The sequence below is a fragment of the Hyaena hyaena genome, unplaced genomic scaffold, assembly GCF_003009895.1.
Source record: "Hyaena hyaena isolate Hyena2069 unplaced genomic scaffold, ASM300989v1 scaffold_74, whole genome shotgun sequence".
In the NCBI taxonomy this organism is placed as follows: domain Eukaryota; kingdom Metazoa; phylum Chordata; class Mammalia; order Carnivora; family Hyaenidae; genus Hyaena; species Hyaena hyaena.
Genome location: NW_024080706.1, coordinates 638,194 through 662,398, shown reverse-complemented (window position 1 = coordinate 662,398; position 24,205 = coordinate 638,194). Strand labels below are relative to the sequence as shown.

At 48.2% G+C, this 24,205-nt stretch overlaps 1 protein-coding gene across 1 annotated transcript in view; it reads left to right on the top strand.

The window, feature by feature from the left end:
- Nucleotides 1-24,205, top strand: part of LDLRAD3 (low density lipoprotein receptor class A domain containing 3) — a 234,734-nt gene that overhangs the window by 60,203 nt on the left and 150,326 nt on the right. The window contains exon 2 of the mRNA XM_039233380.1: nt 11,612-11,758. Within this exon, the coding sequence (XP_039089311.1) occupies nt 11,612-11,758 (147 nt within the window). The remainder of the gene's footprint in view (nt 1-11,611; nt 11,759-24,205) is intronic.

Sequence of the window (24,205 nt, the reverse complement as noted above, 5' to 3'; positions counted from 1 at the left end):
GGCACAGAGGTTTAAGCCATTCCCTGAGTGGGGGAGGAGTGGAATTAGAATTCAGAGTTTGTCGGCTCCCCAGCTGACCTGAGCAAGGCAAGCTCTATAATCCCTCTTTAATCTTTAATTCGATTTCTTTTCTGGACCATCATAAGCAATGCTCCACAGTCTGGAGAACCCAAACAGGTTAGCCTTCAGGGTGTCAGCCCTTTGATTTACCAAATCCGACAAGTCTCTCGCAAAGGTAAATTGCTCCCTCCGAAAGCCGAGCTCATTCAGACGTGCATCCTGAAGCGGGGGACGCCAGCAGTAAATACTGCTTAACTCTGGTACTTGCTAGATGTACAAACATCATTTGCTCAAGAAGTCAGCTAATTCCTCATGATGGAGGGCCCGTCTGCACGCTCCACGTGGAGGGAGGGTGCCCGCAAGAGCAGATTGTAGAAGCTGGATGGACCGGTTTAATGGATTAAAAGCTACTTAAGAAAATTTAAGAAGACGCACGAGTTAATACGTATTCCGCCCTTGTTCAGCAGGTAACAGGCTGGCGTTTTTGATTTCTCTGGCCGGGTTCCTCCCGGAAGTGATCGGAAGTGATAAGCCAGGCAGCCATTCATTTGCTGAGGCGTGATGGAAGATTGTGGATAATTGGAGTGAACTGGAGAGGCCCTTGGGTCCGTAGGGAACAGGAGGCATGTCTGATTCTGGCCCCCTGGAGATGACCTGTTGCCTGCCGTTGCGGGGGAAGGTGGGGCCAGCGCTGTCCAGCGGAGGAGGCAGGAGCAGTGTCATCCGGGGTCTGGGATCCTTGATTCTCTGGCCAGCTCTCGTGCTGCCTTTTTGATGGGCTGGGTCTGAAGTCTCTCTGTGTTTAAAAAGGAGGAACTACCTTCCGTACCTGCCTAGTAGGGATGTGTTCGGCTCTCTGGTGGAGGAGCTCTATGTAAATCCCAGGTATTATTTTTAAATGCTGAAGAATGTATCTAGGACAGGCAGATGGTGAGAGTTGCCTCCATGGGGACTCGGCGTGTGTCCTCAGAAGCAGGAATGGTAAGTTGAGAGCAAAAACGGAACTTGGATGGCATCTGCTACTGTTTGATTCTACACGTGGGGAACCTGAGGCCCACGGACATGGAGCAGCTCCCTCTGATCCTGATGGGGAATCCCATGTACCTTTCTCTTCTGATTCGTGTCCTAACCACACTATTTGAAGGGTTGGTTCATGTTTATGGTTTCGCTGCTGCTAAGGAGCCCTAGGGATGATCTAAGAAAGTCTACTTCTTTGTTTTTTTTAATTTAAGATATTTGTTTATTTAGAGAGAACACAACTGGGAAAGGGACAGAGACAGAGAGAGACAGAGAGAGACAGAGAGAGAGAGGAAGCCAGAGAATCCCAAGCAGGATCCATACTGTCATTGCAGAGCCTCATGTGGGCCTCGAACTCACAAGCAAAATCATGATCTAAGCCAAAATCAAGAGTCGGATGCTTAATCAACTGAGACCTGCAAATGCCCCGAGGGGCTACTTATTTCTTTAGGAATTACCTAACTGAGACTGTTGGGTGTTAGAAGATACAAAGCCAGGGTCACGTGAGCTCCGTAACTATGTTTTTACAACGCAGTGTCTGTCCCCAAAGTCTGTGTTTTTGCACCTGAGTGACGTACACTCTTTGCCAGCCTCCCCCCCCCTCCGCCCCCCTTCTCCCGGCTACTCCCTTTCTAGGGAGGCAGGTAGAGAAAAAGGACCTGGCCTTTGAGTAGCACTGACAGTACCAGCTCTGTGAGGAGAGTCCGGGGAACATATGGAGGGCAGATACCAGTAGCAAATACCAGTACTATTTCTTGAACCCCACGTATCTGCCAACTTCTCTGACTATATTTACTTCATCCCTTTATCTATGTATAAATATTAGACCTCTATTCCTCAGCAACCTTGCTCAGAAGGTGGGCTTACCCCAGTTTTGCGAGTGGACAGTCTTAGCTCAGAGAGGGTAACTCAGTTGTCTGAAGTCACACAGCTATAGAGAATCAGGCATTTCGCAGTTGTGATTGGGTGTGCCAGATCATCGTGGGGCCCCTCGTTGAGTGGCCTCCTTGCTGAGGGGTGAGGGGCACATAGCATGGGCTATTCTGAGATGGGCAGATTACTGTGGCATTGCCCACCCCGATGTCTCAGGGAGTTAGTATTTAAAAAAATATCTGACCTTCTGGCTAGGCTTTGCTATTTTTATTTTTGGAATGTCACGGCTTAATGAGTTGGGTGGGTATATCTATCTTATGAGATGTGTTTATTTTTTCCTCCACAATTTGCTTCTACTCTGCAACTGTTGCTGCCTTTCAGAAAATGAAAAGAGCTCATAATAGACTGAATTTCCCAGATGGATGTCCTTGCATTTGCTCTTTTTTTCCCCCAGCATGAATAACTTGCCCCCTTTTCTCATCCTTTCATAGTTGATGGGGTTTTTGAAGCTAGGATATCAGTGGTAAATGGTTCCATATGTCTTTCAGAGATTTTCCTCAAATATTAGCATATTTTTGTTCTTTATAATAAATTTTATTATTGAAACATTTTTTAAAGGATGGGGAAGAGGACCTAGAATAACAGGAAGCCAATGTGCCTTCCATCCGGCTCCCTTGAATTCGAATATTTTGTCATGCTTGCTTCAGATTGTTTTAAAGAAAGAAATCTTACATTTGAAGTTCATTGTGTCCCCTGTGATCCCATTTTCCGGAGGGTGACCATGCTCCTGAATTTTGCTATTTTTCTTTTCCTGTACATTGGGGAAAAAAAAGAACTTTTGCATTTGTATCTATCCATTAAAGACTTCGGGTCTTCGGGCTTGACTTCAGTGATATTCTATAACTTGCTTTTTCTTCCCTGAGCTTCAGGGTTCTCACATCGACGCGTGTGGACTCATGCCGCCACAGTTCATGAAGTTGAAGCCCTGAGTAGTATTCCATCATGTGGATGTATCCTGATTTTTCATCCATCCTGCTTTTGATGAACATTCATTTTGTCTTGCAATTTTCTATGCTAGTGGTACCAGCCAGGAATGTGCTCTTGCTGCTGTCTCTTGTGCATTTCTCCCCAGGCCTGGGGTGTGCTCCCCAAGATGGTGGGGAGGATCAAAGGGTAGAAGCATCTACACCTTCACTAGGAGCTCCCAGGTGGTTCTTCTGAGTTCCTCCGTCACGTTGAGTGACGGAGTTCTGTGGCGTCACATCGCCTCACTACTTGAGAATGTCAGACTCCACCTTTTTTGCAAGTGTGATGGATGTGAAGGAGAACTTTCTTGTTTTGTTAATCATTTTTTGATTACAAGTGAGATGGAGCATACATGAAGTGGCTATTTGAGTTTTCTCATTGGTGAAAGCACCTGTTCATATGCTCTGTCCAGTTTTCTATGGGATGGTTTGTGTTTTCTCATACAGTCTTGTAGGAAAATCCTGGGTAGTGAGCTCCATGGGTCCTAAATGTGGCAGATACAGCCCTTCAGTTAGTGGCTTACCTTTTAGGTTTGTTGGTGGTATCTTTTGATGACCAGGAGTTTTTATACTTTAGTGTGTTGGTTGTGTTTCTCAATCGTTATGCTCTGTGCTTTTTTTTTTTTTTTTTGAGTCTTATTTGGGAAATCCTTCTTTTACCCTGAGCTCATAAAGATATGCTTTTCAGCCTGAGTGAAGCTTATTTTGTTTCTCTGACCTTATTCCTTGGTTTGGTTTGGTATTTTCCATAAGCGCCCTGACTAGGTGTCTCTGTGTGGAGCCTAGTATAGGCTGCAGAATGGTCCCCAGTGACTGTAGGGATTACTGCAGACATCTCCAGGCAGATAGGGCTGAGCTGAACCTGGAGTCAGAGTAGAATCCTTCTTTTTGACCCTATGGCTGTTTCTGAGAGGTGCTTAAGTGCAGGGTTGATTGGCCCTCACTTAAGCCTGGCTTATCTGGGAGCCTGATAAAATTGGTCATAAAGCTGTCCCGTCTCATCCTTAGTTTAGCTGCACTGCCTGATTCGCACTTCCTGCTGCTGCTGCTGCTGCTGATTGAAGCTGAAAAGACAGAAGGCGTGTGGGGGACAGCTCCTGCCCCAGGTTCTCACCACCTGGGCCTGGCATGCACCCGGCCCTTGGCAAGGGTACTGGTGTGTGTACAAGTTCGTCTGGTGGTTCTTCACTTCTGTTCCTTTCCTCCTAGGTGCTCAGAAGTGTTCTACAGACCCAATGGCATCTATCCATTGCATTTTGCATCGAGATCTAAATGGGTTCACGTAGGGTTTGGGTAAAGTCACAGAACTTGAGATTGTCCCAGCTGGAAGGGTCCTGATGCGTCATCCCTCTTTCAGTCAGTAAGCATTTACTGAGTGTCTGCTGGGTTCCTGGCACCTTGCTCATTGCTGAACACATAGGGGGAGCAGGATGGCCAAGGTGCGTGCCCTCACGGTTGTGGGGAGCAGCCGCTGAACCTCAGGGGTCATTTCAGAGTGTGGTGGGGATGTGGGATAGAGAGCAAGTGTCTTTGGATGAGGCCCCTAAGGTCATTTTGTTATTTTGAATCGATGTGCCATCTTCTAGCTCAGGAGCCTGTAGACTGTGCCCCATGGGCCAGAGCCAACCCACTGCAGTCCCCTAGTTAAGGTTTTACCATTTTAAAATGGTGAAAAAAAAATTCAATATTTGCAGTAGATTTTGATGATAGGGAACACTAACCTTGAAATTTAATCAAGTGCAATGTTGCCTGCCCCTGCTCCCCCCACCCCAGTAATTCTATTCTCCTTAGTAGATCTGTATTATGAAAAATTGTTCTCAGTAATGATCACACTTTAAATTTTACCAATACATGTTTTGTGGAATATATTTTCTCTCTTTTTATTTAAGTACCTATCTATCTTTAAAAAAATTTTTTAAATGTTTTATTTGCTTTGGAGAGAGAGAGGATAGAGCACAAACAGGGGAGGGGCAGGGAGAGAGGGAGACACAGAATCCAAAACAGGCTCCAGGCTCTGAGCTGTCAACACAGAGCCAGACGTGGAGCTTGAACCCATGAACTGTGAGAGCATGACTTGAGCTGACGTCTGACACTTAACCCGCTGAGCCCCCCAGGCGCCCCAGTACCTACCTGTCTGTCTTTAATTTGTCTTCCTGTTCTGCACAGACTAAAATATTTACTCCCTGGCCTAAAGTGTTGCTAGCTATGTGACTTTGGGCAAGTTACTTCTTCAGTCTCTATTTTCTCATCAGCAAAATGGGCATGGCTGCCTAGTTCATGGGGCTATTGTGAAGGACAAGAAGAACAGATGTTAAGGTCCTGTGATGTGTTGAGAGCTACAGCAGATGTTAGATCATCTCTAGGGAAAGATCAATAATAATCAATTTCTTAAGGGCTGTTAAAGGGAGAGTCAGGAGGGATGGGGATCAGGGTGCAGTGGGGCTCCGTGCCCACCCCTGAGGGTCAGCATCATGAGGAACAATCCCCTCCCCCAGCATTGCCATCCAGTCCCCCCGAGCTGGGGACCGTGGACCTCCCAAGGGCTGCATCTGGAAGGCTCTGCAAATCCCCCTGACATTAACGCCGTTCCTAGAATTTTCCCCATGAAATGCGATGAAGCATAACTAAAAAATGTAAGTAACAGCTTCAGGCCCTTAATGAGGCTATAAATACAGGGCAGAAATAATTTAGAAAGCCATTTCCTGGGGAAGAACCATCCTTTTCCAAGACCTCTTCGCTTTCCCTTTGCTTGGCCCATCAATAGTAGCCATTGGGTTTCTCTGCTAAGTCATTTTAGGGCGGAAACAAAGCATTGGTCATCTTGTAATGGCTGCTGTTTTGCATTTCACGGGAACAGCAAACAGGAAGCATGTGTGAAGCGCAGAGGCTGAGTGGACAGCCAGACTCCCTCCCTGCTTAGGTGGCTTGCTCCGTTCATTAGTTACTCCTGCAGCAACAATTCCTGATCTCCCTTCAGTGTCAGTGTAAATAGGATCCCCTGCCTCCTGTGTAAATACGGAATCTGTGTAAATACGAAATATGTGAATGCCAAGGGTCAGGCGTCCTGGGCTCAATTGTGAGACATTTTATACCATCTCATCAATTCCTCCTTGCTGTATCTTCCTTGGATGGATGTGTAAATGGGGTTTGGGGCTACTGGAATGTTTTCCCAGGGAGGAGCTGTGTGCAGAGGCTAGACAGAGCTACAGACCTGGCAGCCCAGAGATACGTGGGGCTGGAGGCACAGCCTCGCTCCAGGCTAGGACATCTCCATGTGATGGCTCCCTTTTGATGGCAGCCAGAGTGCTCCCTGAAGTAGAGCTCAGCAGGATGCAATTTGATGAGAACTGATTGGCTCTGGGATGTACTTGGGACAGAGGTCCCTGGTTCTGTCTGACACCGATGCCACCACGTGGCGCTGTCTGGGGTCCAAGGGACCTTTAGGGATTTTCCAGGGATGTTTACAATCAGATCATTGCAGACCAGCTCACTTGGTACCTTGCGCGTGCCCGTGCGTGGAATGTATGTGTGCGAGGAAGAAGTGAGTTCAAAGGGAAAACAGACGGTGGCTTCCAGTGGCCTCATAGCGTTAATGTTTGTTGGCACCCGGCCGTGGGAAAAGGTGTGTTAATTCTCCAGGGGAGGTTTTAGGGAAGCTCTGTTTGAGAGCTCAAGAACAGAACGCCAAGCTGTCGGCACATACGTGTGCGTATCTTGCTTAGTTGTTCTCTGAGCCTGCACACAGCATTGTCAGGAGGCACAGGGAAAAAACGGAGTTGACTGGACAGAAATCGGAAAGGGGGGGTGGCCTGTCGATAGTTTGCAGATGTCAGTTCTGTATCGCGTCTTGGCAAGGAGCATCCTGGTGGATATGGGCAGGGGGAGAGGAGGAGTGTATGGGGGCTTCTGGGGGGGAGAATGGGTTTCCTGTTTCTCAGCTGGAAAAGTCAGCATCACTCATGGTATGCGTTCCAGAAGGACAGTTTGGGAGGATGCAGCAGCTGTCTGAGTTTCTGCTATTGCTGCAGGTGTGGCCCCCTCATCCAGGATAAATTCGTGGGTGCCAGAACTTTCGGGAGAAGCTGCTGCTCGCTGTCAGCCTTTGCCCGTTGGGGGAGGACTTGGAAAAATTTTTTTTTTCATTCTTGGTGCAGATGGTAGAGTTATTTTAAGTAAGTGATGTGCTGCAGTGAACATGGGCAACTCTTTTCATTTTTCAGCTTAATGAAAAAAAGAAAAGGGGGAAGGAAAAACCCCAGCTAGCCAACTGCGTGCTAATGCTTGTCTTTTTTGGATTCTAAATGTGTCCCAGGGCACTGAGATGGGATAAATATTTCAGCCACTAGAAAGTCCTGCTGTCAGTCTGAAAAGATTTCTTACCTCTTTTAAAGCAGACGGTAGTAATTTACGTGCACAAATCCAGACGCCCCCACGTCCCTTATTTTTAACTATGTATGTGTAGATCCCACTGCCTTTCTTGGGGGTGAGATTGAGGGAGCGGGTGGGACTTTGCAGGGTGAGAATAAACCAGGACTTCTAGAATAGCCGTGGGTATGTGTTGCGCTCTTCATCACCTCTCTGATGACCCTGGCTCCCAGTATAGTCACATTCTGAGGTCCTGAGGGATAGGACAACACATTACATTTTGGGGGGATGAATGGGGGGCGCAATTCAACCTGTCTCACCAGGTGAAGGAAGAATTGGCGTCTGCAAGTAGCCATGTTATGGGGTCCTCCTTATTCATAAGGGCACAGAGAAGCCGTCGGTAGCATTTTAAAGTCTCACTGTGCTGTGAGCTGGAGGAACCTGGGGGGCAGGGGAAAGGCAAGTCGGAGGGTTGGTTTCCCCAGCTTTCTCAAGTATCTCTTGGCCTCGGCACTCCAGACATCTTGGGCTGGATGACTCTGTGTTGTGAGGGGCAGCTTTGTGCATCGCAGATGTGCAGCATTCCCGGCCTCAATTTGCTAGATGTTGCAACCAAAAACATCTCCTGGACATTGCCATGTGTGCCCCGGGGTGGGCAGAATTGTCCCTTGTTGAGAACCACGAGGTTAAAAAATTTTTTTTCTAATGTTTGTTTATTTTTGAGAGACACAGAGAGAAACAGAGCGGGGGAGGGGCAGAGAGAGATACACAGACTCTGAAGCAGGCTCCAGGTTCCGAGCTGTCAGCACAGAGCCCGACATGGGGCTTGAACCCACGTACCGTGAGATCATGAGCTGAGCCAAAGTCCGACACTTAACCGACTGAGCCCCCCTGGCGCCCCAAGAATCACTGTTTTGGATGGGATGGTACCAGTTTAATAAAGGCGCATTGGATGGGTTTCAGGAAGCTTTTTGAAGACAAAGCCAATAGGATTTAACATCTCTTTGCTTTGGTTTCTTTCCCCTCTCACGTTTGCGTTTGGTGACCTTGTCCCTTCCTGAAAGCACAAGGCTCCGCACCGCCCGCATGTATCATGGAGTTGCTCAGAAGCTCACAGAGAGTGCTCCTCTCTGTTAGGCTTCGCCAGGCCCGGGGGTCCATGGTCCTGCTGTGAAGCCCCTCACGCCCATAGCTGGCCGGGCCACCTGTGTATGATGGATGTGGTGTTTGGTCTCTGCCCCACACCCTTCCACTCATCAAGGCCTTAAACGCCCACCCTGTTGACACCCCGGAACCTAATCTGGCCTGTTTTCTGGCTCTGGAAATCTGTTTATCACAACAGGATTTCACAGTTGCAGTGGCTTTTCTAGGGGCCCTGTCTTCGAAGAGGCAACTCTTCAGAGGCATATGTGAGCGCTTTCCAAACAAAAGAGAATGACAGTTGCCTTCTGGAGCCCTGAGGAATTCTCTGGGAGCTTGCTGGTGGAGCCCAGCACAGTTGTACAGAAACAGCTGGATTGGGTGGGCCGTCTGGGTTGTGCGTTCTGTGGCTGGCTGGCATCCAGCACCTGGCTGTCCTTCTAGGCTTCTCTCCCGTGACTCCCCTTCTCCTGTGACTACACTCGGGCGGAGGTGATGAGCTGGTCTCATGCTCTTCTCAGGGCTGCTGGAGGCTTTCTGGAGTCCAGCTTTGAGAGGGATTCTGTTACTGAGTGTGGGCTCAGTGACATAGTGCCATGATCGGGAATGGACGACCCAGTGGTGGCATAGGGGAATGGGAACACGGTGTGCTGGCGATTCCCGACAGTCAGGGCTGTGAGTATTTTCTATTCCATACCCTTCAGAGCCCTGGGCTGAGCCTTCCTGTGCTCATTAGGCCTGAAGGGCCTTCTGTTCCATCTCTGTGTGTATCAACATCCACTGTGAATGCCACCTCTTCCCTTTAACGCGTTAAAATTGGACTTCATCTTAAGAACATTGGGGAGCCATTTAATGGATTTTTAAAGGGAGGAAGTGTCGTGATCAATTTGCTCTTTAGAAAGATCCTGCTGGCTACAGAGAAGGACATGGCAGGGAGGCGAGGGGGCCAGACTGGTGCGAGATGCTGATCTGTGGGCTGGAGTCAGGCCTGTGGCACTGGGACTCGACTGCAGGGTGCGGGGGTTGGCCCTCCACAGGCGGTGATGGAGTGAGGAGGGGTCAAGAGACACGTGTAGGGTGCTAACGTGGGCAGTAGGGCAGGGCGAGGCCCCTCGCTCTGGCTACCATTCTGGAATTCTTCAGTGAGCGACGAAAGCTCGTCTCCAGTAGGGAGGTGTGCACGCATGCTGTTATCCAGCGCGGTGGGGTGCATAGGCTGCGAGGAAGGTCCACGGCCGACGTGGTACTGCTTGCCCGGGGCTGTGTCCTTCCCAGTTTGTTGTTGCCCATTTGTCCTAGTTGTAAAATATTTTAGCACCACCTCGGTAGTGCTAGGGCTGCACAACAGAGTGGGAGCTCGTTCCTGCCTGGAGAAGTCAGGGAGCAGTTCAGATGGATCGTAACATATGAGTTGTATGCAGAGGTACGCAGGGGCTTCCTGGCGGACTCACAGAGCGAAGGGCATTCCGGGTAAACATAAGAAGCTGTGTAAACGCTAGTGGCATGAATGAGAGGTCCCGTCCGGGATCTGGAATGAGATGCCTCTCTTTGGCAAAGCTCATGAAAGAGGATCCTGGTTCCGGCTCTCTTCCTGTGCTCCCAGGAAGGTCTGGACGCCCCTCTTTCTATGCACATGGCAGTTAGGACCAGTAGCATAGTCTCGTGCCTTCCTGGCCTGGAGAGGGGAGCCCCACCTTTCATCTCTGCATCTTTAGGATGTAGAGCCTTAGGACCAGACCTACATAGGCCTGGTCATAAATGTTCAATAAATGCTTTTTGAAGATTCAGAAAGGACACTCAAGGGGGCCTGGTCTTTTTTTCTCCTTTTCCCCTAAAAAACTTTCCTTCCAGATGCCTCCTTATCTCCTGGCCATTGAACACACTGGCTCAGACTGATTAGATTCGAGCTCCCTTGAAAATCTGTCCCCGGGGTCTGTTGGTGGATGCATGTTCAGCACTCCCATCCCCACGAAGACCCCTTGGCCTTCCCTGTTGGTTTTCCAGACTAACACTTGGCCTTTCTCGTCAGGGCCTTGGCATTTGGTGACTGTGCTCAGTGGCATGGAATCTAGACATTGGGGCTTGGTTCTAAACCTCCAGGAATTCTTGGCGAATAGTTCAGTGACCTTGTGCCCTGAGTTCAAGTTTCAGTTTGGCCCTTCCTCCCCATATGACCTTAGGTGGGTTTGTGGGCTAAAGTGAAATGGTCTGCCAGTGTTCCTGCTGACAGGCCCAGGTTCAAGAATTTGGTGACTGTGGGGCCACGGAGCTCGAGGCCTGGACAGCGCCCATGATTCTTACAGTTAGAGGCATTGGGAGTTTAGAACTCACTCCTGTCCCAGAACCATCATTTTTAGCCACAGCTGATGGCCTGGAAAGGATTTGGGTTTTACAACCAACCTTTTTTTTTTTTTTTTTTTTTTTTTTGGTAAGGTTTATTTATTTTGAGAGAGAGACAGAGTGTGAGCAGGGGAGAGGCAGAGAGAGGGAGACGCAGAATCCCAAGCAAGTTCCAGGCGCTGAGCTGTCAGCACAGAGCCTGATGTGGGGCCTGAACCCCTGAGCAAGATCATGACCTGAACTGAAGTCAGAGGCTCAACCGACTGAGCCACCCAGGTGCCCCTATTTCTTTTTCTTAAAAAAGAAAAAAAACATATATATATATACACATATGTATATACATATATTAGAGAGAGAGCAAGGGAGAGGGGCAGTGGGAGAGGGAGAGAGAGAATCTTAAGCAGGCTCTGTGCTCAGTGCAGAGCCTGATGCTGGGTTCGATCCCATGACCCTGGGATCATGACCTGAGCAGAGATCAAGAGTCGGATGCTCAACTGAACTGAGCCACCTAGGTGCCCCACGACCAGGCTTTTTGACAGAGAAAGAAGAAAAGCAGTGGACATCAGTTGTGTGCCAAGTACTTGCTATAGGCTTTCCCTGTATTTTTCCATTTAGTTCTTTCTGAATCTCTAGGGTGGGGTGGGGTAGGGTGGGTCATTTTGCAGATGAGGAACCTGAAGCCCAGGGAAGTAATGTTGCCTACTGGAAGTCTCACGTATGTGACCCATGTCCAACAGGAACCCCGGCCGCCTCTGCCTGTCTCATGTCCCTGTCCCCTCTGTCTTTTGCAGAGAGCCAGCTGCTCCCTGGAAACAATTTCACCAACGAGTGCAACATTCCAGGCAACTTCATGTGCAGCAACGGGCGGTGCATCCCCGGCGCCTGGCAGTGTGACGGGCTGCCCGACTGCTTCGACAAGAGTGACGAGAAGGAGTGCCGTGAGTGGCCTGGCCCTGCAGGGTGGGGTGGGGGAGATCCCGGGGCAGAGGGGAGGAAGGCCTGATCCCACTCAGACTCGGCACACTGCGCCTCGGGCCAGCCGTCCCACCCTTTCCACTCCACAGCTCTGCCTGGGAGCAGCATGGTCTGTGCAGAGACAGGGGCCCTGGTGGGGACAGAGTCACAGCCTCAGGAGAACAGAGGTCCCTTCCACCAGGCTCTTCTAAACCCCACCCTGAGGCACTACTTGTGCTTTCCATATGCGGACTCTGAGACTGCCAGAGGTTATATGGCTGCCATCTCTCCCCACTAGCAGGCGGCAGATCTAGATTTGAATTCAGGGCTGCCTGACCCCAAGGCCCCAGCTGGAAATCATCTTTCACATCTTGTACTTGGTGGAATGTTCTTAGTGGTTCAACAAGGTGCAGCATCATGCCAAGTATGCAGCATGGGGCTGGTAGTGACTTGATAGCAGTTTGCTCTCACCTGCTCTCCTCCCTGCTAACATGGCATGGGCGAATGGGGGTGGCATTCTTTCTTACCCTCCCCACCCACCCCACCTCCTTCTTCAGCCTCTTTCATATTTTGTGCCCTCAAAATCTGCAGGTGTGACTTGAGGGCGTCCAGGGTGTCGGATGATCACTCTCCCTGCCCCGTAGAGTGCATTTCCCTTCCACACCAGAGTGTGGCGCCACAGAGTGAGCTCGGCCATGGCGCCCTGGCAGGTGGTAAGCACACTTGAGGAGCACTGGGCCCAGGGTTCTCTAGTGGGTCACTGCCGTGGGACCACACTGCTGGCCACTGGTTCTTGGCTGGTCTGTGGGCTTTGGGCAGCAGGCCACTGGGCCTCACTGACAGGAGAACTGTGTGTTCTGGCTCTGAATCTGCCCCCTCTCTAGAAGCCAGCTGAGGAAATGGCTGAGAGATGATAATTTGAACTTGAACGTAGCTGTTACTGGGATTTGACGCACAGGAAGGAGAACTGGGTTTGGAGCTCAGTTTGGAGCCAGCGCTCCCCCACCTGCGTGATGCTCTCCCTCAGACAGGCTGCCCACTCAGGGGCTGGCGCCTTGTGTGTCTCAGGGCTCCAATATCCCTGCCTGCCCCCAGATCCAGAGAGGGTTTGGGAGGGGGTGGACTAGGAATATGTTGTTGTGTGTGTGTGTGTGTGTGTGTGTGTGTGTGTGTATGTATGTGGAATATTAATTTTGCTTGTTGCAGGTGACTTTTTTCTAAATGGACCAGCATACGTAATGCATTTTCATTTTTCAGAATTTTTACAACAGTATTAATAATGTCTATTTCAGCTTTCTCTGTTTCTAGGTCTTTAAAATTGCTCGAAACGTAATGTTTGTAATTTGAGTTACATATGTGATTGTGTGTGTGAACTCTACAGACTGTCCAGTTTTAGGGCGCCTGGGTGGCTCAGTCCATTAAGCATCTGATTTCAGCTCAGGTCATGATCTCACAGTTCATGGGTTTGAGCCCCGCTTCGGGCTCTGTGCTGACAGCTTGAAGCCTGAAACCTGTTTTGGATTCTGCCTCCTTCTGTCTTTGCCCCTCCTCCACTCATCCCCACCCCCCTCAAAAATAAACAAACATTAAAAAAAAGAATTTAGAATCTGTCCAGTTTTGAGCATTATTAAAAGTACACAAATATGTGGAATGACCATTTTTGGAATATGGCGTATATTTGAACTCCAGTTAATGCAGATTTTTCTCTAGCTGAGCTGGGGCCATTCAGCACAGGGTCCGTTTATGAAAGAATACAGGGTTTGGAGTTGAGACTTAACTTTTATTTCCAGCTTTGTCAGTAGCAGCTGTGTAATGTTAGGATATTCTGTGTCTTGTGTCAGTCCAGTTCCATGATTTCAGAATTCACGCACAAACTGGAGAAAGTGATGGAAAGAGAATTTAAATAAATAAAAAAAAAAGCCCGGCAGCTGCCTGGCACTATTTGGTTTGGTTTGGAACAGGTTTGCCTTGGCTGTTCTCTTTTTTTTCTCCTCATTTCCTACCCATAACCCCCAGGCATAGTAAGGACTTGATTGGATTCACTTAGTGTTTTGATCAAAGCATAATTTTAGGGGCGCCTGGTGGCTCAGTCACTGAAGCGTCTGACTCTTGATTTTGGCTCAGGTCATGATCTCATGGTTCATACGATGGAGCCCCACATTGGGCTCTGCACTGACGACGTGGAGCCTGCTTTGGCTTCTCTCTCTCTTCTCTCTCTGTCCCTCTCCCTGCTCGTGTGCACTCTCTCTTTCTCAAATAAACATTAAAAACAACAACCACCAAAAAAACATACACACAAACACGCCCATTAAAGAATCTCTCCTCTGTTGACCTCTTTTTTTTCTTTTGTCTTTCACTTATAAAAACAGAGCATTAAAAAGTGAGATAATAGAGGGGTGGAAAAGAGGTCACTTTTCTCAAACAAATTCTCCTTGCCTTTTGAATTGTTTACATCTTCGTTCCTCATCTAGGACCTGATGGTATGAGCACTGGGGAAAGACTGTGCAAGTCTCTCTGCCCAGACCACGTGCTCTGTGATCTTAGGGAAGGTACCAGCATGTTCTAGACCTTAGCCACTAGGAGGATTGAGTGAGAAGCCCTTAACCTCCTGGTGCCTCTGTTTCCTCCTCTCCAAAATGAGAATAATAAGGCTTCTAGTAAGCATTGCCGTGAATCTTAAATGCACGTTGAGCACATAGCACGGTGCCTGGGTGTAGCAAGTGGCTTGTAAACGTTAGCTGCTATTGGCCACTCTGCACAAAGTGTTTTATACAGGCCTCATCATGGCGACGCATGATTGCGTAACCCATTTTTTTCTACTTCATATTAGGGGCCCTCTGCCATGTGACCATACTTCACCTTCACGGTTGTTGTTTTGTGAGGCTGCTACTGGTGCATGAAGTTGATGCCATTGTAACCCAACCATTCCCCTGTGGTTGCGTGTTCAAACCTTTGGGGTCAGTTAAGAAACCTCTCCATACCTGGAGGACAGTATGCACAATGATTTCAGCCAGAGCCAGACTCGCCGGGCTAATGTCTTCCAACTGCATCAGCTTTCCGAGGGCACCCAGAGAGTGGCTGTTATAGAATTCATGCCACCTTGTGTCCTTTCTTTGATTCTTCGGAACAACGCGGTACTTCAGGGGAGGAGAGAGAAGGTGGCTGATTGCCCCACCTCAGAGAGGTGATTGCTTCAGGTATCCTGTGAAATAGCGTTGCCATTTACAAGGTTGTACACTTGACAAAAGAGAATTCATGCCCTTTCCAAAGGGTGAGAGAAGAGGCCAGACAGCTGTGTCATGGTGGGGTTATGATGCAGTGAGAAGTTATTCTGTATCCACAGCAGAGGAGAGGTTTTCATAAGACAGGAAGAAACTTTTTTTTATCATAAACATAATAAAAATCACATACTGTGAAACTTGGAGCGGAGGAGAAAAATGACAGCATCACACCTGAAGTTTCAACTCTAAAGAACCACTGTTAGCCTCTTAGAAGTTTTTACTCAGGGTTTTTCCCAGTTGTAATCACTGTGGGTATACAGTGTTCTATTTTGATCTTTCCAGGTAACATTTTGACCTTTTAACATTTTAATGTATTTTTTTTTTTTCAATTTCTCTAGGAGCTTTAACGCCTAGAAAAATAGTCCACTGAGTTGGTATAATATAGTTTGTGTACTCATTATTTGGCATTTGCTTCTATTTTTTCACTGTTAGAAGTAGTGTTCAATGTTGTGAACATGAGGGTGGATATGACTTTGCCCGTTTTGAGAGATTTTCTTAGGCTGGGTTCTCAGAAATGAAATTACTAGGTCAAGGGACAGGAAGCCGTTTTGGGTTCTTGAAACAGATGCCCACTTGTTTTGCTAAAGGTTTGCACCAGCGTGCCCTCACTGGCAGTGTGTGAGAATTCTGATTTTATTTTAGTCTTGGCAGCATGAGGAATATCTTTAAAAATATTTTTTCTGGCTAATAGAGAAGTTATATATTTTTATTTTTTTATTATCTAAAGAGTGAGTGTTTTCCCAACCCCTATTCACTAGTCCTGTTTCTGCCTTGGTGAAATATCTATTAATGGACTAGAATAAATTTCCACCCGGGTTGAGTCATTAAATTTTCCACCTTGTGATCTGGAGAACCCCCTCCTTAGAGTTTTGAGAGAAGAGGCTCATTTTGGGATAGTTTGAGTGAATTTCTGCTTTTGGTTGGTAAAATGTCCCAAATGATCATTTTATCCAAATAACTTTTTTTTTTTTTTTTTTGGTAGTAAAAGGAATAGAGATGTTTTAGAAAAACGTAGAAGCCCCTTCCATGGAAGCACAAGTTATTTGGGACCTTTCTCTAGGTTGCACTCTCCCTGGTGTTTGCACTAGTTTGCAACTAGTTGCAACTCATTTGATTGTTAGGAGGCTTATGAGGAAAGGACCGTTGTCATTTCCAGATGACGAAACTGAGCCACAGTGAGATGATGCAGCACTCGCCTGATGTCCCAAAGAAGCAGCGCCCCTCCCCTTCCTCCATCAGCGGCCATGAGCCTCCATCACAGGCCAGATCTCCTGGATCTGTGTTACTCTGCCGAATCAGATTCTCCTGTATGTTATTGCTACTGACCTGCTCTCTTTTCTTTGTTAAAAAATGTTTATTTAGTTTAGACAGAGAGCAGAGGAGGGGCAGAGAGAGAGGGAGACAGAATCCCAAGCAGGCTCCATGCTGTGGCCAGCACAAAGCCCAACGCTGGGCGTGAATTCAGGAACCCTGAGATCATGACCTGAGTTGAAATCAAGAGTCAGACACTTAACTGACTGAGCCACCCAGGCACCCCTCTACTAACCTGCTTTGTTTTTGTTTAAAATTTTTTTAATGTTTTATTTATTTCTGAGGGAGAGAGAGAGACAGCGTGAGCAGGGGAGGGTCAGAGAGAGAGGGAGATACAGAATCCGAAGCAGGCTCCAGGCTCTGAGCTGGCTGTCAGCATAGAGCCCGATGTGGGGCTTGAACTCATGAACCGTGAGATCATGACCTGAACCGAAGTCGGACACTCAACCGACTGAGCCACCCAGGCGCCCCCTAACCTGCTTTTTTAAAAAAAAGTTAGAAATGTCAGTAATGTTCTTCTATGCATATGATTTCTAAAATGGCCTTTAGGGCTGCGAGTCTGTGAAAGAAGAGACTACTGTAATTACTGCCACGCGCTGTAATGATAAAGCAGCAGTCCAAATATCCAGAACTCACACGTGACCTGGAATCACAAGCCTTACAATCTCCTTCCAGCTTGGTGTTGGATTTTAGCTGCCATTTCTCTGTGTCCTGACCAAGTGGGGGAGAGATCTTGGCGGTTTGAGTTCTGGGTTACAAAGTGTTTTCTTCTTTGGAAAGTGAAATTGATCGATATCTTTGATCAGGCATGTACAGACTTTCAAATCTCAGGCCCCTTGTGTGTGTGTGTGTGCATGCGTGTGTGCACATGTGTGCACGTGTAGATGGAGTGGAGAGGAGATGGGGATCCGTTCAAGGATCTTGTCAAATGATAAGATTTCAATGAATCTCCAAGTCCAGAGACAGAAAATTACAAAAATGGAAATTGAGTTTATTTGGCCTTCACTGTTTCCAACCATTTTCTGAGCACGACTTTTCACTGCTCCTGTGTGATGGCAGAAATCCACAAGAGGGTTGAAAGGGCGAGTTTGGAATAAGGATTGCCAGGAAATACAAAAGGGGAGGAAAGGGCAAGGACCGAAACTTCCTCCTTTTTATCGTCTTTCTCATCTTCTGCCTCTGGGTGGCGCCATGTGCGGTGTTTTCTTGTAAGCCTGGAGCTACAGGGCGAGCAGAGATGGGCGCCCCAAACTGGAGTCTGAGGTATTATCCTTATCAAACTGCAGCAATAGTTCAACTATCCCAGCAAGGCCCTCGTATCTGGCTCACGTGCAGAATTCCCAGAAAGTCGGGAAGTGGAAACTTGGATGCAGAGGAACAAACGGGGGAAGATGGCCATTTGCAGCCAAGGAGAGAGGCCTGGGAAAGACCTGTGCTCACCGCCCTCAGGAGGAGCCAACCTGCTGACACCTTGATTTGGGGCTTCTGGCCTACCAGACAGAGACAATACATTTCACAGGCATCCTGCTTCTGCTTCTTTAATAGAGAGCAAGAATCTTACTCTTCTAGGTTGAATCGCATCCCCTCAAAAGATATGTTGAATCCTAAGCCCGAGTGCCTCAGAATGCGGCCTTATTTGGAATTGGGGTCATTGAGGATGGATTTGTTAAGATGAGGCCATACTGGAGTAAGGTGTCCTAATAAGACAGAGTGAAGAAACGAGGGAAGAGGGCCTGGTGACAGCAGAGGCAGAGATCGGAGGGAGGCAGCTGCGAGCCAAGGAGTGCCAGGCATTGCCAGCCACCACCGGAAGCTGAAGAGAGGCAGGGAAAGGGTCCACGCAGTCTCAGAGGGAGCCTGGCCCTGTCGACATATTGGTTGTCGACTTCCGGCTTCCAGAAATGTGAGAGAAAAAATTTCCGTTGCTCGAAGGCGCTCGGTTTACAGTATTTTTGAAGTGGCAGCCCCGGAAGTCTAATCCACGTACTTCCCAGGGACGGTTAAAACCATCTGGGAGTCAGAGGACCTTCACACCCCCCCCCCCGCCCCCCGCCATGCCGCCAGCCTCTGCAAGTCATGCCCTTCATTCCTGCTCATGTGACTGAGATGTCCTTCTCCTCCAGATCTGAAGCCTAGCAAGCCATTGTTAAGGGCAGAATTTCAAAAGCTTTCGGAAGACGTTGAGCTTCACAGAACAAAACTGAAACGTGTAGGAGTCTGGAGAATATCACTGCGATTTAGCGCTAAGTCCATTAAGGTCTTCAGAGCGAACACTCGCTTTCCTCCATGGTGCTCACGGTGTGGAAGAAATCCAACACCTTTGGGTGTTAATGTTGCCTTTTTTCTAGTTTACGCTTTTTGTTTGTTCATGTCCTTGTCTTTAAACATCTTCGGTAATTCCAGGCATGTCCCCCACTTCACTTAATGTGTTTTAATCTTTAATCTTCCCTTACTCTGTCTCTATTTCCTCATCTGTAAGAGGGGGTTCGTGGTGGTACCTACCTCAGGGGTGATATTGAAAACATTTGATAGGTACTGTGTCCAGGCCAGTTAGAAATGAGCTGGCCCTAAACAATGGCACTGTTTGCGGGTACAGATAGGGTGAAGATCAGCTCTGCTGATCACAGGACATTGTTGTCTTAAACGAGCTGATGCGTGTGAGGCTTAGAGCTGGGGCCCGCCATGTGTTAAGCATTCAGTAAACGACAGTTGCCATTGTCCCTCCATAAGTGTTAATGACGTTACGCTGAAACCCAGATCTGCTGCCACCTTGCTGGCCCGTGCAGTGCCGGACACTACTGGTCCAGCCCACCCCTTGCCTACCTCCCCTAGACCTTCATGCTCCCTTCTCCTCTCCCCTTATCATCCTGCTCTCCCTTACAGAACCAAAGCCATGGCAACACCTCCTTTGGCTGGGTCAATATCTTCTCTTCGATTTAGAGAGGCTTGAATGCACTGTCATGAGCTCTTAGGAGATTCTCTTTCACCCAGAGCTCTGGCCACACACCGGAGCTGGTGCACAAGGGAAAGAAACAAACATTTGAGGGTCTGAGATGAGCCTGGGAGGGAGGGACGTTTGGAAGTGGCTCTCCTGCCCGGAGCTGGGCACCTCTGGCTGATGGCCCTGAAGTTGTCCCCGCCCACTAAGCGGGCAGCGGCTGCTCCTGGCTCTGCCGAGGCCCCGCACAATTAGGCACCTAAGTGGATTTTGATGATGGCAGTTTGCTTCATTGCTTGAACAGTCTTTTTCAGTCCCCACCGTTGCTGTGCTGGATTGAAACCCTCATGGCACCCTGCGGTGGCCTCTAAGGTTTTCCACCTAGAATCCTTAGGAAGGACAGTCTTCCCGGCCCACTTTCCACCCCCAGGTGTGCTCTTTGTGGCCCAGGCCCACGCGAGGAGAGACTTTCAGTCCTGGCATTGCTGTCTCAGCTTACATTCCCAGGTAGCCCCCGACAGCTGCATACAGACATTTCTGGCTTGTCATGCTCTACTTGACCTAACACAGATTTGACCTTGTGTAATTTTCTAAAAGGGCCTTGTAGCTGTTGGAAGATGCTGGTGATTTTCCTCTACAAAGAGAGGTACAGAGTGCTCTCAGTGTATCAGTTAGCTAGGCCCACAGACTGGATGGCACAGAGGCATGGAAGGGAAGTCTCTCCATTCTGGAAGCTGGATGGCCAAAGTCAAGGTGGCGACATGGCCCTGCTCTCTCTGAAGGCTCTTCGGGAGGGTTCTTCCTTGCGTCATCGGCTTGTGGGTGCAACGCTCCAGGGTCTGCCTCCACCTTCATGTGACCTTTCCCTGTGCCTCTGTCTCTGTGCACAGATTTCCCTCTTCCTAAAAGGACACCCATCATTAGCCTGAAGTAGGTGACATATGCCAAGACCTTGTTTCCAAATGAGGTTCCATTTGTTCCCAGGTTCCAGAGCACAAGCTGGCCCATGGGGTCAGTGTGGAGCCCTGACCAGCAGCCCCCGTGGCCCGCTGGGGGTGCACGGGCTGTGTGCATCCTCCTGGGTCCACTCGGGCTGTTGTGTGGTCTTTTTTATCCCTCCCGTCAGAGCCTGATGGCCGTGGGTCAAGTGCAGGCATGTCAGTAGATCAGGAGTGGTTTGAGAGCCTGGGGAGAATGTGGTTTGTTTTTATATGAGAAAATGAAATATTTTTTAAAAACTCAGCTCTTTTTAAGGAGTTTTTTAAAAATTCACCTGGCATCCTGATTTGGCCATTACCATGATGAGAAAGTACTCTGGGTACTGGTGAGTGTGGAGGCAGCCTATGAACGTTCCTTGCCTTTAAGGGCCTCAGGGTGGCTCTTACTAATACTGCATCAGGCCTATAGCTCTCTGCCTTCTGGGCCACCTGGAGGAAGTTGGGAGGGCTCCCAGCCAGCTTGGGCTGTCATCGGGTCCCCTCTGTCCTACCCAAGGACACAAAAAACACCAATTAGTTGCCAGTGTTTCTAAATTGGGAAATTGCGCATGAAAGTTAGGATTATCCTGTATTCTAGAAAAGTCAGATTTAGCGTCAGGATGCCTTCTACACCCAGAGTCCCTGTTCCCACTCTGTGTCTGTCATGCATATCACTGTCCTGTTTACTCAAAGGCCTCCACTATTCCTTTGGTTCTGAGACACGCATCTTTTCATGTTTTCAGATCTCTGAAGTGGAGACGCCTCTGATAATGGATGGGGTAGGAAAACATGGTGTTCTAGCTTAATTGGCCAGGTTTCTTTCCTTTCTTAGTTGTGCATAAAACGGTGGCATGCCTTCCAATCCATGGTGTGTTAGATTCAGTGAAATAGAATTTTCTTAGGACACCTGGGGGGCTCAGTTGGTTAAGTATCTGACTTCGGCTCAGGTCATGATCTTGTGGTTCGTAGGTTCAAGCTGCATATCAGGCTCTGTGCTGACAGCTCAGAGACTGGAGCATCTTTCGGATTCTGTGCCTCCCTCTCTCTCTGCCCCTTTCCCGCTCGTGCTTTGTCTCTGTCTCAAAAATAAATAAACTATAAAAAAATTAAAAAAGAGGGGCTCCTGGGTGGCTTAGTCGGTTAAGCATCCGACTTTTGCTTAGGTCATGATCTTGCAGCTCGTGGGTTCGAGCCCCGCATCGGGCTCTGTGCTGACTGCCAGCTCAGAGCCTGGAGCCTATTTCAGCATCTGTATCTCCCTCTCTCTCTGACCCTCCCCTGCTCTCACTCTCTCTCTCTCCTAGAAATAAATAAAAAAATATAATAAAAAATTAAAAAAGAGTAGAATTTTCTCTGATCATTAGCACGTGATGTTTCAACCCAAACTACTGACATTTCCGAACAGGTAGAATTCACCATGTGTACGTTTTCCATATGGTGCTTGAGGACAGGATACAGGTGCAAAATTTCCGGGGTTGGGTGAGGGAGGGCAGCTCTGAATCACACTGCATGCCTTGGATCCTGGCTCTGCCACAGCTGAACTTGGGGATGTGGGTGAGATACTTAGCCTCAGTTTCCTTAAATCCCATGGCATTTTTAGGCGGATTAAGTGAGCTGACACCTTGACAGCCTTTTAAATAGCTGCTGGCACATAGGAAGCATTGAGTAAAATAATAGCTGTATTCCTGCTGGCTGGGTGGAGTTACATTTCTGGTTTATTTATTTATTTATTTTTAAATGTTTATTTATTTATTTAGTTTTTGAGAGAGAGCCTGAGTCAGGGAAGGGCAGAGAAATAGAGAGACAGAGGGTCTAAGCAGGCTCCATGCTGTCAGTGCAGAGCCCGATGCGGGGCTCAAACTCAAGAACCATGAGATCATGACCTGAGCCAAAGTCAGATGCTTAACTGACCGAGCCACCCAGGCTCACACGTTTCTGGTTGAGATGTCAGGTCTGCCGCTGGTTAGTCCCGTCCCTTCTCGGAGCTCCAGTTTCTTCATCTGTGAAATGGGAACAGGTTTGAAAAGAGGTGTGTGAAAATCACATGTGCAAGGGCTGATATCTGGTGCTCAGTAGGCGCTTAATAGAACACACTTTCCCATCTTCTGGCTTCCTGAGTTGTGCACGAGTCCCTGAAAGGTAGTCTCTAGGGTTGCTGATAATTTCTGATCCAGGCTTCCTTGGGCTCCTGTAGTCCTCGGACATGGCCTGGGAGACTCTCTGTTTGTGCTTTCTGGCAGGTTGTCTAAGCTAAGGAGGGTGAACCCTCCTCTTTCAGAAATACAGCCACATGCTGGTCAGAATGAGCACCTTCCCTTCTCCAAACCATTTTCAGAAGCCAGAACCCGAGGACCCCATGATATTTGTTTTGAGGGGAGTACTATGAGGCAACTTAGGGTGGGGGAGCCTCATTCCAGATACAGTGCTCTTGAGCCCCCATCGATTCCTCCAGAAGGCGGGAAGGATCAGCCTGTCTACCAAGGTCCTGTGGCCCTTCCCTTGGATCTGGGACAGGAAACCCCAGACTCTGATTGGGGGGAAAGGTTGAGGTAAGGTGCTCTAGAGCCTAGAGAAAGACTGGGAGAATTTGTCCAATTTGGTCTCTTTTTGGAGAAGAGCAGCTCTTTGATTTCTTTCTTTTTTTTTTTTTTTAAGTTTATTTATTTATTGAGAGAGAGCGAGCTGGAGAGGGGCAAAGAAAGAAGGGGACAGAGGTTCCAAAGTAGGCTCTGTGCTGACAACAGAAAGCTCAGTGCGGGGCTCAAACTCATGAGCCTTGAGATCATGACCTGAGCCGAACTCAGATGTTTAACCGATTGAGCCAGCCAGGCGCCCTCCACCGCCTTTCATTTCTGAGTCACCAACATCCCTACCTCTTAGAAAGTTTTGTCTTATTATTTCATTATGGCTCTCTTCACACATCCCTGCTGGGGGCATTCCAGTCCCATCTGGTGGTGACAGATTCACATGGCATCTACCAGAAGTCCCATCAAGCCCCCTCTGGTTTCCTCCATCCCTGCCAGGTGATGCCAGCTGTGGTTGGGAACCTGCCACCACTTTCTTGGGAACGACCAATTGAAATGCCAGTACTATCACCAGCAGAGAAGTTAGTGGCATAGTCATCTTAAAGTCATCTTTTAAATCAACTCTTGTGCAAATATCAGCCTCACTCCGCCTCGCCGGCCCTCCCTGCCACTTCCAGAGAACTCTGTTATTATCGGCGCTGCGTGCTGCCTTTTCCCTGCAACCGGAGAATCCTAATGAAGTAGCCTGAGCTGGGGGCGTCTACGTGTTCTTGTGTCGATAGAACGAGTGTGGCCAGGTCTCCCAGGCCTTTGTCATTCAGACACGCTCTGAGAGCCAAGACTTGGCCGTGACCGCACTATGCAGTCAGTGGTAACAGACTCTGTAATTGCTAATAAAATGTAAATGGCTGCAAAATCACAGAACATCAAAAAAAATTTTTTTTTCCTGCACATCTAGACAAATTCTGCCGATCCAAGTTAGGCTGTGACTGTGCAGTCTTTTTATTTTTATTATTTTTTTAACGCAGACGTGTGCTTTCATCTGTGACACGGCTAGTTTGCAATTGCCTAATGGCTTTTTAAAAAATTCAGAGACAGATGAGAAAGTCATAATTAAAAGAAGAGGATGTGGGGCATTCATAGAATTCAGACACGTGACCAGAGAGATTCTTTTGCTTGTAACACTTGAGAAGAATAGCTTTTGATGGTTTAGAGTGGGAGGAGATGGGGGTGGGGTGGGGAGAGAGGCTTTGAGGTCAAAAGCTAACTGTATATACTTCTCTTAAAAAAGCATTTCAGGAACTTTTGGCTTTTGACATTGTTAATGTCACGTCCTTTGCTAAGATTCCTGCAAAAGGAGTCATAAAATGGAAGAATGAGACTGACGTAGGTCTAAGAG